At 44.1% G+C, this 15090-nt stretch overlaps 1 protein-coding gene across 1 annotated transcript in view; it reads right to left on the reverse strand.

The window, feature by feature from the left end:
* Window positions 1–15090, reverse strand: part of NAA25 (N-alpha-acetyltransferase 25, NatB auxiliary subunit) — an 893576-nt gene that overhangs the window by 523535 nt on the left and 354951 nt on the right. The window contains exon 11 of the mRNA XM_086943077.1: window positions 4728–4840. Coding sequence (XP_086799203.1) covers window positions 4728–4840 — 113 coding nt within the window. The remainder of the gene's footprint in view (window positions 1–4727; window positions 4841–15090) is intronic.

Consider the following 15090-nt stretch of genomic DNA (forward strand, 5'->3'; position numbering starts at 1 on the left):
ATTCAGTGGCAGTTATACAGTCCCCTTTATCCAAATGCAGGTTCATATCACCAATGATTGTGAAATTGGCAGTTTTCATTACAAAGGGGCCAATAAGTTCTGACATGCTTGTCAACCAATTTGACATCGCGCCTGGCGGTCGATAGATAAGTGCTCCTGAAAAGGTGTAATTTGGGGCGAGTATGAGTTTGAAAATAGCACCTTCACAACTGGAACATGGGAGTCTGTTGAATTCAGTTGTAAACTTTTTTTTAAATAATTGCTATTCCTCCACCTAACTTATTTTTCTGGTCTAGTCTCATAATGGCGTATGAGTCCGGGAGAGCCACGGCAATATCCGGTCCGAGCTTTCCTGAAGCCACGTTTCTGTTAAGAACATGGCGTCTGGTGCCTCGTCTAGTAGTAAATTAAATATCTCAGTCTTATGCTTAGGTAGGGAACAACAGTTCAGGCTGAGAAATGAGAATGATTTTGATTCATAATTAGGATGTTTCTTACTAGCTCTATCCTCCGTAGCTTTCGTTTGTCTTTTCAGAGCAAGTAATACTGCAACTTGACAAATAATTGTATAATTAATTTTCTAAATACTTGAATTACTGCCCAGGTTCTGAGGGATACTGGGTTACCCCATAGTAACTTAATGTAAGAATGACTTGGGCAAGGTCTGTCAGACGTTTCGGCAGCACCTGAGGAATGAAGGGTTTGGGGTTGAAGAAACACATACTGAAAAGGAAACTTCTACTTTAATCTTAATGTGTCCCCATGGCTCCGTTAGAAGGATTTTGGATGGGACAAAACTGTGGAGAATGTGCGTTTTGTAGCGGGTGGCAAAAAGGTCCACTTGAAGGGTCCCCCACTGACCAAAGCTAAACCGTGACACTACTTGGGATCAGTAAGATGATATCAACGGTGTTTAGAGGATCAAACAGATGGTTCACAACCAGCCAACCTCCAGGCTGATGAGCCCAAGACCAGAGTCTCAGAACTTTATAACAAGGAAGCGGAGACCCACTCTACCCTGCTTGCAGACACCACCACATCGTTTTGCTGTCTGTCAAGAGTGTCTGCTGAATCATCCTCAATTCCAGCAGACACTTATGTAGAAGAGTTTCCTCTAGAGACCAGATACCTCTGATCTCCAGTTTGTCCAGATGAACATCCCAGTCTAGAGTGAAGGCATCAGTTACCACAATGGCCACAGCTGGAGGATGTTAAAGGGGCATCCCTGCCACAAGGTTCTCCTCAACACCCCATCAGATTGAATCTGCAGTGGCATTATGGGTATTCATGATGTATCTGACAAGTCTCTCCCATGCTGAAACCACGGTCTTTGGAGGCACCACCTCATGTGCCAATCTGCATATGTGACCAGGTGAATGCAAGAAAGCAGTCAATCTGGTAGGTATAAAAATAGAAGGACTGGAATTCAAGCCAGAATTCAAGTGATGTTTTATCCAGTATTGTCCCTAGGAACAGATATTGAGCAGGCTCTCATTGAGATCTGGGCCTACTGATGGTAAAGCCCAGGCAGAACAGCAGTGCAGCTGTAGAGCTCAGGTGAACGGACACCAACTCTGGCAACTCGGACTTCAGCAGTCAGTCGTCAAAGTACAGGGACAAAGATTTTTCATCTTATGACCAGACCCCAAACACCGCCATCATATTTACAAGTACTCTACGTGCCACTGCCAAACCAAAGGGAAGGACCACAAACTGATAGTGAGTGGAATCTATTAAAAATCACAGGTATCTCCAGTGCGACTGCAGGATCAGTACATGGAAATACATGTCCTTTAAGTCCAGGAACACCATACAATCTCCTGCTTCTAGCACCTGAGCTAGGGACAGCATACTTAATTTCTCCTTGAGAAGGAAGAGGTTTAAGACCTCAAGGTCTAGGATTGGATGTAGACCACCATCTTTTCTGAGGAACAGGAAGTAACCAGAGTAGCACCTCTGCCCAATTCCCTGCAGTAGGATCACCACCATCTTGTTGAGCAGGTGTTCTTCCCTCTGACTGCAGCAGGAGGGTGAATATGGAGTAAGTATGTTGAAGCGGTAGGGTACAGCCCCTTACATCAATCTGAATGACCCACTGGTCCAAAGTGATGAGGAGCCCTATGGCATGACCAGTTGGAACTAGAGTTACTTCCTAGGAGAAGGAAAAGGAAATCAAGGGCAGATGTGCTCTTCCCTCGACCAAAGCCTAGGTACTGCCCAAAGAGAGCAGACCTGCCAACTCACGCTGTGCCACACAATTTCAGCTCCTTTCACACGATCACCCGGCGAGGAGCCGAAATGACACAGTCACAGGAAAGACAGATGGAAACCACTGCTCAAAGCGGCTTCCCAGGTCTTTTTCTGGAGGCTGGAGTAGTCAATGACCATAAATAAGGGGATGTGAAAACACCCCAGTACATCGGCGACCACCCCAGCAACCCTTTTTTTTTTTTAATGGAGAGGGGGGCGAGAAGATTTGTGGAGGGTACAGTGCTTCTCAGGTAGCTGCAGGAACGAAGACCCTTCCTCTCCATAGCCCTGCCCCTACTCACACAGTGAAATTTGTTTTTCAGGTTGGCAGGTCTGAGTGAGGGTTTTGATGCGGCTATTACAAGGCCAGTCGTGGAGTAAAATGAAACCCTCTTACAAATTTCCTAAATTTGGAAAGTTGCAAACCGAGGGCTCTCCTTGTTGGTCTACTTTCCTTGAATCTTCCAAGAGCAGAGTATGCTTTACTTTCAAAGAGCTAGGATTTATTAAATAGTAAATCAGTTAGGAATGGATGGATGTCTTCAGGGAACTCAGAAGTACAGAGCCATGCATGGCGACAGACGGCAAGAGAATTGCCCTGCGATCTCGTCACATTCTTCGAAGTATCCAGTCTAGACTAGATTATTGGATGTGCTGCAGCTTGACCATCTATCAGGAGGTCTTTCAAGCGCAGCTGCAAGTGTCCTGCAAATGCCATCACTACCAGGTGGACCAAATCCCATAGGCAATGGGTTTAATGACCCACGAAGCGAGTAAATGTAGAAACTTCAACACCACGCTGCCCATTGATAATAGTTTTGTACCAAAGGCCTCAAATATGTTAGTTTCACTATTCACAGGAGCTTGGGAAATACCCCTGGAGACTGTCTAGTGCAGCCTGAGGCTTGTATAATTACGCTCTCTGCCTAAGTATGAGATGTGAGAAAAGAGGAGTTACAGAGGGCAGGAGGATATTGTCGGGCTACAACCTTGATGGCTGTAGAAGTGGTGTTTTTTTTCCAGAGTACCAAAATAGGGTCCTGGAGGGCATTCCTGAATGGGACTAATGGCTCCGAAGCCTGTGTGGAAGGATGAAGGATCTCCAAAAGGATGTTTAAGTTTGCTTTAAAGGAGGCAAAGGAAGTTCAAGCACTTCCACTGCCTTCCTACTGACGAAGTGAAACGGGATAACCTTTGGTGGTGCAGTAGTGTCCGATTCTAGATCTCGCGAGGTATCAATGCTACTAGCTTCTGCCAGAGCTTGGAAATCAGAACCTGTGGAAGAAACAAAATTACCTTCTCAGGATTCTCCTCCAAAGGATGTGTCCATTCCAAAAATGCCATGGGCTGTTTCCTTCTAAGAACTCAGCCTTTTATGTCGTTTTCCAACAACCTTAGAGTTTCCCTGAAGGATCTGATCAGAGGGCGCGCAGAGGCCTGGTCTGATGTCTGAAAGGCAAAGACAGACCTCTCGGCATTGAAGACTGTATCAAAATTAGCAGGAAATGGTGCTGGGGCCTAGGGCATAGCCAATACAGGCATTGTAGACAATATTGGTACTGGCGCTGTTGGAAGCACTGGTATAGAAAGCATATGCAAAAATGGGACAAACTGTGTTGAGGACAATCCCACCAGCAGAAAGACATCGGTCATCCCTAAAGCCCCAAAGGTGCTCCAGTAGAGGTTACAATCTGTCTGAAGAGGTCAAACAAGGCATTAAGGAACACTGCAGGATTAAATCCCGGAGTGGGGAACTCTGGAAAGACAGGATGCTTCAGCACAGTAAGGACTTACCTTTGGAGCGTTGTTTTAAAGACTTCCTGGCTCTTCTCCAACTTGTGCTTTTTCCTCCATGAGGAAGACTCCTTTGATCCCAACCTTGTGCGTGATTTGGGGTGTTTGCGATCTTCAAAAGGATTTGGCCATGAAGAGCTTGCCTAACCGCTCTTTCAGGGCTTTCACATGCAAGCTCTATCAGGAATCAAAGGTTTTAGTATCGTGGTCAGAGTCAATGCACCGGAGATAATGATCATTAGGATCTGTAATACACATCTTTATAGCATCTAGCACAAGGTTTAAATACTAAATGTTTAGGGGGGGCGACATGGTTAGGACTGCACCCGAATATTTTAAGTACCATTTCTGAGAAAAATCTCCAGTGTGAGCTCAAGATCCATAACAATAGTGTGGACATCATAGGGCCGATTTATGGTTCCAGTGAAGTCACCATGATGTAGGTTCCTGCGCCAATGAGAAGCAGGCACTCCCTTCCGGTGGCGGAGAGCTTTGAAAGGTTTCTAGATCCAGTCTGCACTTATGATAGGAGAAGATTCTGCAGATACAAATATCCAACATAAGTAGAATTCAAAACTAATACTTCATCACAATTGCCCTAGTAGTATAGACATAGCCAATATTTAAATCAGATTGCAGTAATCTCCCATCTGTGTGTGTGGCTTGTTTACTACAGTACTTACATTTGTATACTGGCTTGGCACTAGAAGGTCAATGAAAATCTTGAGGTCAGTAAAACAGCAAGGTTTATCCCCAAACATTTTAAAGTACTGGACCATCAAGTCTTCTGGTTCACCTATCAATAAAATGGAAAGAGTTAAGGCTTTAAAACAGCACTTCATTACGTATTAATGCGTATTCATGACCTAATTAGTAATAGTGCCCTGTACATACTAGGGTAGCACCACAGGAAGGAATGACTTACCAAAAGTAATGATTGCCTACAGTTCTGCAGCGAAAGCAGGCTATTAAGTTAAATCCTTTCCCACTCTGCAGCGGGATCTTATTATAACAAAATAATCTTGAGCATTGCTTATTGGAGGCCTGTAGGAAGCTAACTCGGTATATCCTATACCAAAGTGAGGTATAGGGTGCACAGAGTCCAGTGCAACCCCAATTGTAGGCAGAGATAAAGTTAGATAACACCTCACTCTCTATTTGTGGCAGTGTGGTCGAGCAGTAAGGCAGTATCACAGGACAGTGTTAAGCATTTGTTGTACACACTCACTCAGCAAGTGAAATCACACTCAAAGACTGAACTTCAGACCAATCGTTTTGTATAAAAATATTCATTTAGTTATTTTATTTTCTAGAACCAAGCAAGCCTGGCACAGGTAAGTGTTAAGTAAGTTGCAGTAAATATACAGTTGTAATACAGTTTGGATTTGTAATAGTATATGCACTTTGTTGTGACTTACAGTATGGTTTCAGAGAAATGCAATACTTTGTAAATACAGTACTTAGACTTAAATAGGCTTTTCAGTAAAATTACAGGTAAGTTACTTTTGAGATTACCTTTCTTACTCAGTAGTATACCTGGATACTACTCTGGGAAATTTCCTGTAAACAGGCAAGTAAAATTGCTTCTGTTAGTTAGTGCAATAAGAATTTCTTTAGGTTTTCAAACTGCACACTTGGAAACTTTCCCAAGAAAAATAGTCAATGTAATCCTACGGAGGAAAATAGCATTATTGGTTTTAAGGTAAGTATTTGGTAGTGGGAGTTGAGGTTCTAGGGGTAGACTCAGGGGTCCCCCAGGGTCAAGGATGCACTCTTGTTACACCCTGTGCGGCACTAGGGCGGCCGTGTGCAGAGTGCTGAGGCCCAATAAAAACCAATGGGGACAGGGGGCTTCCGGGGCTGACAAGCAGGCCAATGGGTTGTGGGAGCAAAACTCCTGGACTTAAGCTCAGGGCAAATGGGGAAACAAAGTAGCACCAATGGTGCACACTCAGTAGGGTAGCCGGGTGGAGGTTCTACGTCGGGCGCCCTGTTGTGTGCAATGGGGAACCTCTGGTTTGCAACCGCACTGCAGGCTTGGGGACGAAGGTCTTTTGGGTGCAACCACAACTTCGAGAGGTTAGTTGGGAAGTTAGAGGTTGGTTAGGCACTGCCGGTTGGAGCTCCCAAGGCCGTGGGGCATTGGGTGAGGGGTGCATTTTGGGGTCGGATCTTCTTGCCAGCTCCTGCCAGCTCCTGGTCGCGGTTGGTGTGGGGGTAGGGCGTTCTGGATTTAGACTGCAGGCGTCGGCTGTAGGCAGGTCAGGGGTCGTCGGGTCAGGATTACCGTGGAGACCTCCTCGTGGTGTCTGCCCACTCGAGCTCGGACGGTGGTTGCAGAGTGGTGCGGATTCGCGGTTGCAGATGAAAATAAAGTCTTGTCTTTACGGGAGACAAAGTCTTTGGGGTTGAAGGCAGGCAGGTCCTCCGGGGTTTTGGAGGTTGTTGGCTGCAAGACACACCGGGATTTCAAAGGTGCAGGTTCGAGGTGGAGACAGGCCGGTAGAGCTGGGGACAAGTCAGTGGGCATCTTCCTCGTTTTAGCTGCTGCACAGCTGTTCGGTCCTTCTTGCAGTTTCTTCTCGTCTGAGGAAGCAAGGTTCAAGAGTGCCCCTAAATACTAGATTTAGGGACGTTACAGGTAGGTAAAAGGTAGGGACCAATGGGTTTCTTCCCTGGGGTGGGTAAACCCCCTATTATGCCACCCTCCAGTAGGAGGGGGCATGAACCGGTCCCTGGTTGGCTGAGCCTCCCCATCTTCAAGATTGCGTGGACAGAGTTGTGCTTTACTTCGCCTCCCCCACCATAGGGATGGAGTTGGCAGAGGTGGGCACACCTCTCTTCGTCACTTGTTTTTCCCGCCGGTTCTCCCGCCCAAATTGTGGGTAAGGACCAGTGGGACCAGTTGCTGAAAGCAGCAAGTGACCGTGGGAAGCTCACCAATGTAGCAAGCCTTTGAAGCTTCCCCTTCGTGGCCATGCCAATCCTGGGGGAGAAGGCTCTGGCACCTCATCCCAGGATGTGCAATGTTTCAGGACCCCGAGAGCATCAGGCTCGCAACCCAGAGGTCCAGAAACATGTCTGGTGGAGGCAACTGAAAGCAGCCACTCAGCCTGGACACAAAGGTAGGTCGTTTTTCAGGGGGCATCTCTAAGATGCAGTCTGTGTGCATTTTTTTTATTAAATCCCACACTGGCATCAGTGTGGGTTAATGTGCTGAGAAGATGGATACCAAACTTCTCAATTTTCAGTGTAGCCATTATGGTGCTGTGGAGTTTGTAATGACAAACTCCCAGCACTATATACCCTTAATGGTAGCACTGCACTTATAATGTCTAAGAACGGATTTAGACACTATAGGGGTACAGGGGTCATAAACTGTACCCTCACCAACGGTATAGTGCACCCAGCTAGAGGGGTGGCTGACCTATGCCAGGGCAGTGGGTTGTAGGTATGGCACACAGATGCGTGCCATGTCATCTCTTCACTTTGTATTGCACCAAAACATGCAGCCTGCCAAGGCAGTGTGTGAGTGTAATGGTACAGGACCTCTAAGGGTGGCACAATAAGTGCTGCAGCCCTTAGAGGCCTTCTCTGGTCACAGTCCCCTTGGTACCTGTGGTAACATTTACAAGCGGCTGACCTGTAGCCATAGATGCCAACTGGGTTTAGGCTTCAATGCAGTTTTGGGGAAAGAGCATAGGCCCTGGGTACCCGATTAGCAGGAGCCCAGGGCACACTCAGTCAAAGCACATCAGCAATTCAGCAAAAAGTGGGGGCAACCATGCAGAAAGTGGGCACTTTCTCACAAGGTCCCAATGACATTAGAAATTCAGGGTTCTGGGAAGATCATACAAACAGAGACAATTACACATGTGCCTGAACCACCATTTCCATTTGAACAGCCAGATCACTTGTCTTACCCTAAACACTGCTGATAGCCACCAATTGATAACTTGACCAGGAATGGTGCTCAAATGTAGAATCATCTAAACTCAGGTGACATTAGTCATCCCATTTAGTATACTGCCTATGCTGGTCCTCACCACCTGAGCACATCCAGTAACAAAGTCAGAACAAGGGATGAGAAGACTGAGGTGGAACAGTCAACGAAAAAATGTTAAAGTTGTTCATGCCACACCTGGCAGTTTTTTGATTAGCAAGTTGTTTCAGAGTAATAAAATAGTAGGTTCAGATGAGGAACTCTTATGCTTCCCTTGGAAGGTTAAAACTGGCAGATGGTCAAGAATTCCCAAAAGAAATGCACAGAAGATGGGCCACAGCCTGAGAACAACAGAATGCTGTTAAAGAAGAATCAGTGAGCTTGCCAGCCATGAAAAATCAATAAGAAAAGCCCAGCAAGAAAATAGGACTTCCTGTTACCCAACTAGTAGGGCATGTTTATCAACCTTTTCTAATACGATTTAAGATTGGAATTAGCTTTACTTTAGTGGCTTATCATTCATTGTTGTAGTAAACTATGTGAAAATAAGGTGCAAGACAGTTCTCTCCCATATACAGAACACTAGATGGTTTTGCTGGATACCTTCATGAATTAAATGGAGATGCTTTAGAACAACAGAACTGCAAAGTGTAAAGTGCTTTTGGCCCTATGCTCTAAAACAAGATGTATAATTCCATATCGATCAAATGCATAAAAGAATAAACACATGCTAAAAAGCTGAGGAGTCTTACAAAGTGAACTGTTTGCTGATTGAAGGTGCACCAAGAAACAGAGTCAATATATATATATATATATATATATATATATATATATATATATATATATATATATATATATATATATATATATATATATATATATATATACATATACTTATATTTTCCAATCCTGGTTCCTTGAGTACGGAATAAGGCGCTGACACCGTGGGATCAGGATCAAAGAAAAGTTGTTTTATTTCATACGATCGGCTTTTCGCGTTTCGACGGCAGAACCGCCTTGCTCACAACATTTTGACACTGTGTGAATAGGTAATATATGTGTGTGCTTAGGTGATAGGCTTGAAAGTGGCGTGAGTGGGTTGCCATGGAAACTTCCCCTTCTTAACAGTCCTGGAAAAGGTATGCTACATAACATATGTCGAGTCATGTTTATGCAGTCTTTCCTTTAAAAACATTATTGCTATTTTGGCATGTATTCAATTCTACATCACATTTACAAATTGGCATATGTAAAGGAGACTAATGTTTCTGGCACAATTAGTGTTTGGGAAGTTAAGCATTCTGGCAATTTCAATATTAACAGTTGTGCAGTGAGTGCTATATATACAGTGCTATTTGTACTTCTTTGCTCTTGCCCATATGTGAGTACTACATCGCTTATGTTGAGTTCTCACTATGTTTCCCTGAAGTTCGAATTGATTGCTTCCCTCGCAATCGCGTGTTGTACTTGCTGGATTTTGGGCCAGTGCCCCTTTTTCAGTGAACCTAATTCTACCCCTGTGGGCTGACATATGATGTACATTTGATCCAGAAGCAACCCTTGGATAGGGCGCTGGATTGAGAGAGTGCACTAGTGTGGGAACACCTAATCTAGGTGTGACGGGCAAGAGAAATTAGTGTAAAAGGAATTAAATACTAAGTGCCTATGTGCCACTAAGCCATGTTCGTGATTGTGCGGGTTACCAAGTTGTAAGTGTTACCCTGCTATTTGTGTACAAATGTAAGTTGAGGACTTGGGTCAGGAATGTGGGAGGTGCGTATTATATTTAGGGGAAATTATTTCAAAGGTGGACACTCATTGCTTCATCTGAGTTAAGGCCGTTGGGGGTCTTGGAGTCAAGTAGAATGATGTATCTTGACTCTAATCTCCTGAGTGCGAGTTGTCGGTTTCCTCCGCTGGCATTTTTTGGAACACTATCGAATACAAAGTATTGTAAATCTTCAGCTCTACCTTTGTGGTGTGCGTTGATGTGTCTTGCTACTGGGTAGGCAGGATCATCATTATTGATTGCCGGTAGGTGTTGGAGTATCCTCAGATGAACAGGATGTTTTGTACTGCCTACGTATCTCTTGTTAAAAGTACATTGTAGGACATATATCACAAAATCTGTTTTGCATGTGTAGTAGTTTCCTATGTCTAATGGTGTGTTTCTTAGAGTAAGGTGAACTTTGCTTGTGTTTACGCCGTATCTGCAGGCTTTGCACTTGGTGAATTTGTGAAAGCCATTCACACTTTTAAGCCAATGAGTGTCTTTCCCTTTTCGTAGTCTGTTGTGCACTAGTTCTTCTTTCATCAATTTCGCCCTCCTAAAAGTTAATTGAGGACGTTTGGCACATGAGATTCCTATTGTGGGGTCGCTTCGCACAAGTGGCCAATGTTTGTAGAGGATTTCGCGCAGCTGGTTGTGGTATGCATTATATCCTGTGATTAATCTGTGTGTACCTGGTGATTTCGATGGCAGTGGATTTTCTGGGGTTTTAAAGATAAGGCTTTCCCTGCTCTTTGTTTCACACTTCTGCTCAGCGTGGATGAGAGTATGATGTTTGTACCCCCTAGTGCGTAGTCTTTTGAATAATTCCTGCTTTGATTCTGCAAAGCTGATTTGTGTGGTACAGTTACGATTCATTACTTAAGCATTCTGCATAGGGGATGCTGTTAATGAGGCTGGTAGGGTGAAAACTGTTAGCGTGCAGTATGGTGTTGCCTGCCGTATGTTTTCTATATGTTTTAGACTGTATCTTGTTGTTGGAGATAAACAGTTCTAAATCTAAGAACATGATAGATTTCTTACTGGTTGAACAAGTGAAATGCAAATTCAATGAGTTTTCATTCAGGTCTTCGGCAAATTTGGCTGCACTTTCTTCACTCCCTTTCCATTGCAAAAAGATGTCGATGTAGCGACTATAATGTGCCACATTTTCTGACATTTGTGTGCAGTGTTTTACCATGAGTACTTGCTCCTCCCACCAGCCCATATGCAAATTAGCATAGCTGGGGGCGAAGCAAGTACCCATGGCAGTCCTGTGTGTTTGTATAACATTTTATCAAACAAAGATATTATTCTCAAGACACCACTCTGTCATTTGTAACAACATTTGTGTATGTAGGTAATGTTCAATATTCCTACTTTCCAGGTAATGTTTGATGGCATTAAGTCAGTCTGTGTGCCGAATGCTAGTGTACAGACTCTGTACATCTAGCGTCATGAATACATAGTCATCCTGCCATTTGACATCGTAGATTTTTCAGAAAGTCCCCACTGTCTTTGGTGTATGAAGGTAGATTCTGTACATGCGGTTGTAGAAAATGGTCTATAAATTTGCTTGTGTTCTCGAAGAGTCCTCCGATTGCCGATATTATGGGTCTTCCTGGGGGGCATTGCTCATTCTTATCGATTTTTGGTATGAGATAGAGGTGCAGGGTGACTGGGTAGTTTGTTTTTCAAGAAATCAAACTCCTGTTTGCTAATGAGTCCTGTGCTCTTCCAGTCAAACGCTTTCGTGATACCTTTCTTGTATATTGGCAATGTTTGTTGCACTAATCCGTGTGTAGCAATCTCTGTCGGATAGTTGCATCAGTGCCTCTTTGTTGTACATCTCTTTTGGCCATAGGACCACATTGCCCCTTTTGTCCGACCAGCGTACCATGATGTCAGTTCTATCTCTAATTTTTTTCATTACTTTGTCATACTCCATTCTTTCCTTGGGTTTTGTTTTTGTGAAGTGGTTACTACTTTCCAATGATAGTTCCTTTAATTCCTTAATCACTTTACCTGAAAAGATGTCGATATTATCCTTGGGCCTAAGTGGACAGAATGTAGATCTGGGTTTGAAAGGAGTTTTGCAGGTTTTATGTATGTTGATGCCTGCGAGGGTTGCTGCATCTTCTGACCCTATAGTGACTGTTTCCTCCTCTATATCTAATTTTGCCATGTCTCTTATGAAATCCATGTCGGCTATGTTCCAGTGACTTTGGGATTCATGGTTTGTTTCTTCATCGTTTGGGTTGATGCATTTGTCCCGGTGTTAAAAAAGAATTTTCTCAGTTTAAGTTTCCTTGTGAATTGGTGTACATCTATGCGTGTTTGTATATAGTCAAAGTTTGTTCTTTTACAGTATGATAGGCCAAGTGTCAATGTTCTTCTTTTGTTGTGAGAGCCATATTTGATAGATTGATAACTGTTTTTTTGTTGCTCTGTTGTTTCTATCATCGTCTGTTGTATTTTCTGTAGGTGTGCTTCTTCGTTTGTTGTTTTGTGTTTGCCCCATCTCCTGTTTTTTCGCCTTCTGCTCCTTGATTTGTGGTTTTGGTTGCCTTGTATTCCTGGTGTTGTTGTCGTGGCCTGAGAGTCTTCAGGTGGTCTGCCCGTAAAAAAGCGAATTCTTCAACAGGTGTGGGAAATGTGCATGTTTGGCCTAAAGCTCCGGATGTTCCGGGGTCTGATTCTGCCCCTGAGCTGACATCGGGTTCACTTGGCCCCAAGTCCTCATTCGTCTCGTTGTTGGTTGGTGGTAAATTTTGATGTCTGAGATTATCGAATTTGAGGGCAAATGCATAGATTCTACCCTTGAGGTAGTCTTTCCCATCTCATTCGAACCTCTTTGCTTTCCTTTCTTTTATAGTTTTCTGGCATTTGACTACTCTGTTTTTTATTTCTATCATGCTTTTATTTATTTCGTCTTAGTTTGCATTTTCCTCCAATTGTTTGCTTACACTTTCCAGTTTGGCTAGCAGTTTTTCGCGGTCTGACAAAGCGTATTTAATCAGGATTTGGAGCTTATTTTTGGATGACTGGGCATTGTTGTCTGCCCATTCTTGTAGCATGGCTGGGTCTGGGTTTCCGTACGTTGGTACCAATAATACCCTAAGTCCACGTGGCACTCGGCCCACTTCCAAATACCTTTGTGGTGAAGTACACTCCCACCACTTAGAGATTTCTTGTTTTCTGAGCCTTTCAAATTCCTTTAGCTGTGCCTGTACGTTAGACCCCTGTGTTTGTTGCTACCCTGTTGCTCCCGTTGTTTCAGGGCTTGTGCCTTTGTCAATGTCACAAAAAATGTCTAATGCCGCCTCCTCACGTTCTCTGACCCACTCCTCAGCCATTGTTTACTGTGAAAATAAAGTTGATTTTCTTTGATGCCCACTGCCGTTTTGCGTTTCCGAAAAAACTAACGGACTACCTCTCCCAGCAGCCATTTCACCTGGATTAGAGGAAATACACTTATGAAAACACTCTCAGGCATACCTGGACACTCGGATACCCTCCAGCACCTACAAGGATCCGGGAGCCTGCGTCTGTGCAATCAGTCCGTGCACTTCTCGTCCAGCGATTCCGGCTCGGGGGGCTCTTCGATTTCCTTGATGCCAAAGAATAATCCAAAGTCGTTTTGCCAGGCAGCGAAGAGCTCCTAATCGAAGAGGGTCAGCGTGAGGGACTTCGGACGTCCCCGTGTATAATTTCCAATCCTGATTCCTTGCGTACGGAATAAGGCGCTGACACCATGGGATCAGGAGCAAAGAAAAGTTGTTTAATTTCATACGATCGGCTTGACGCGTTTCGACGGCAGAACCGCCTTGCTCACAACATTTTGACTGTGTGAATAGGTAATATATATGTGTGCTTAGGTGATTGGCTTGAACGTGGCGTGAGTGGGTTGCCATGGAAACTTACCTGCTTAACAGTCATGGAAAAGGTATGCTACATAATATATGTCGAGTTATGTTTATGCAGTCTTTCCTTTAAAAACATTATTGGTATTTTGGCACGTATTCAATTTCACATCACATTTACAAATTGGCACATGTAAAGGAGAATAATTAAATTAAACAATATTGTAAAAGACTAATGTTTCTGGCACAATTAGTGTTTGGGAAGTTAAGCATTCTGTCAATTTCAATATTAACAGTTGTGCAGTGAGTGCTATATATACAGTGCTATTTGTATTTCTTTGTTCTTGCCCATGTGTGAGTACTACATCGCTTATGTGGAGCTCTCACTATGTTTCCCTGAAGTTCGTATTGATTGCTTGCGTCACTCGCAATCCCGTGTTGTACTTGCTGCATTGTGGGCCAGTGCCCCTTTTGCAGTGAACCTGATTCTGCCCCTGTGGGCGGACATATGATGTACACTTGATCCAGAAGCAACCCTTGATAGGGCGCTGGATTGAGCGAGTGCACGAGTGTGGGAACACCTAATCTAGGTGTGACGGGCAAGAGAAATTAGTGTAAAAGGAATAAAATTCTAAGTGCCTATGTGTCACTATTGTGTGTTTGTGCGGGTTACCAAATTGTAAATATATATATTATTATTAGAGAGTTCATTGTTTACAACTCATTCCTACTGTCTGTTTTGCCATTTAGCACAAACACAACATACCTAAACAAAATTAGTTAAGGTATATGGTTGCTGATACAAAAAAAAGATTATTTTTAAAGAAACTCGTATAGAGGAATTTTTAACAAAAAACTGCTTTTTAAACATATTTTATGTGTATTTAAATCATGAATGTGTTGATAATATTTATTTATGGTCTTTCAGTATTTATTAGAAGTAACTGTGGAATTAACAATGTACTCTATTTTGCATTTATCAAACTGCACATAGTATGTTTTCCATGTTGATGCCTAGCGTGATTTGCACTGTCACTTTAAAAATGGGAGGCACGACCTGAGCGGACGTGTAGCCTCTCGGCACCGCCGGCCCTTGAGTCCCGCACCGAAATCCTGCTTGCCATCCTGAAGTTTCCTAGACCGAAATGTGCGGGAAGCGGAGCTAGCTCTGACAGCGTTCCTCTGAGCTCTCCACCCGCCCGGCGACGGAAGATATCGGACGGATCGCCCCTCAGCCCGGGACCCCGCTCACAACACAGCGCCTTGCCGGACCTCGCGGGCTCCGAGGCGGCCGATCCGCCTACTGAGGAGGCGAAAACTGGGAAGTGCTGCCCACACCGGGATACCGACCGGCCGACGCCTGCCGCCAAGGATTTACCGCGTACTCACTGTGCAGCGCGAGGACAAGCGGGAGACGTGCTTTGTTTACGGTTCCTTTGTCCGGAGCCGCCATGATGTTGTTTGGCTCCCAT

This window comes from Lissotriton vulgaris, chromosome 11 (genome assembly GCF_964263255.1).
Source record: "Lissotriton vulgaris chromosome 11, aLisVul1.2, whole genome shotgun sequence".
NCBI classification, from domain to species: domain Eukaryota; kingdom Metazoa; phylum Chordata; class Amphibia; order Caudata; family Salamandridae; genus Lissotriton; species Lissotriton vulgaris.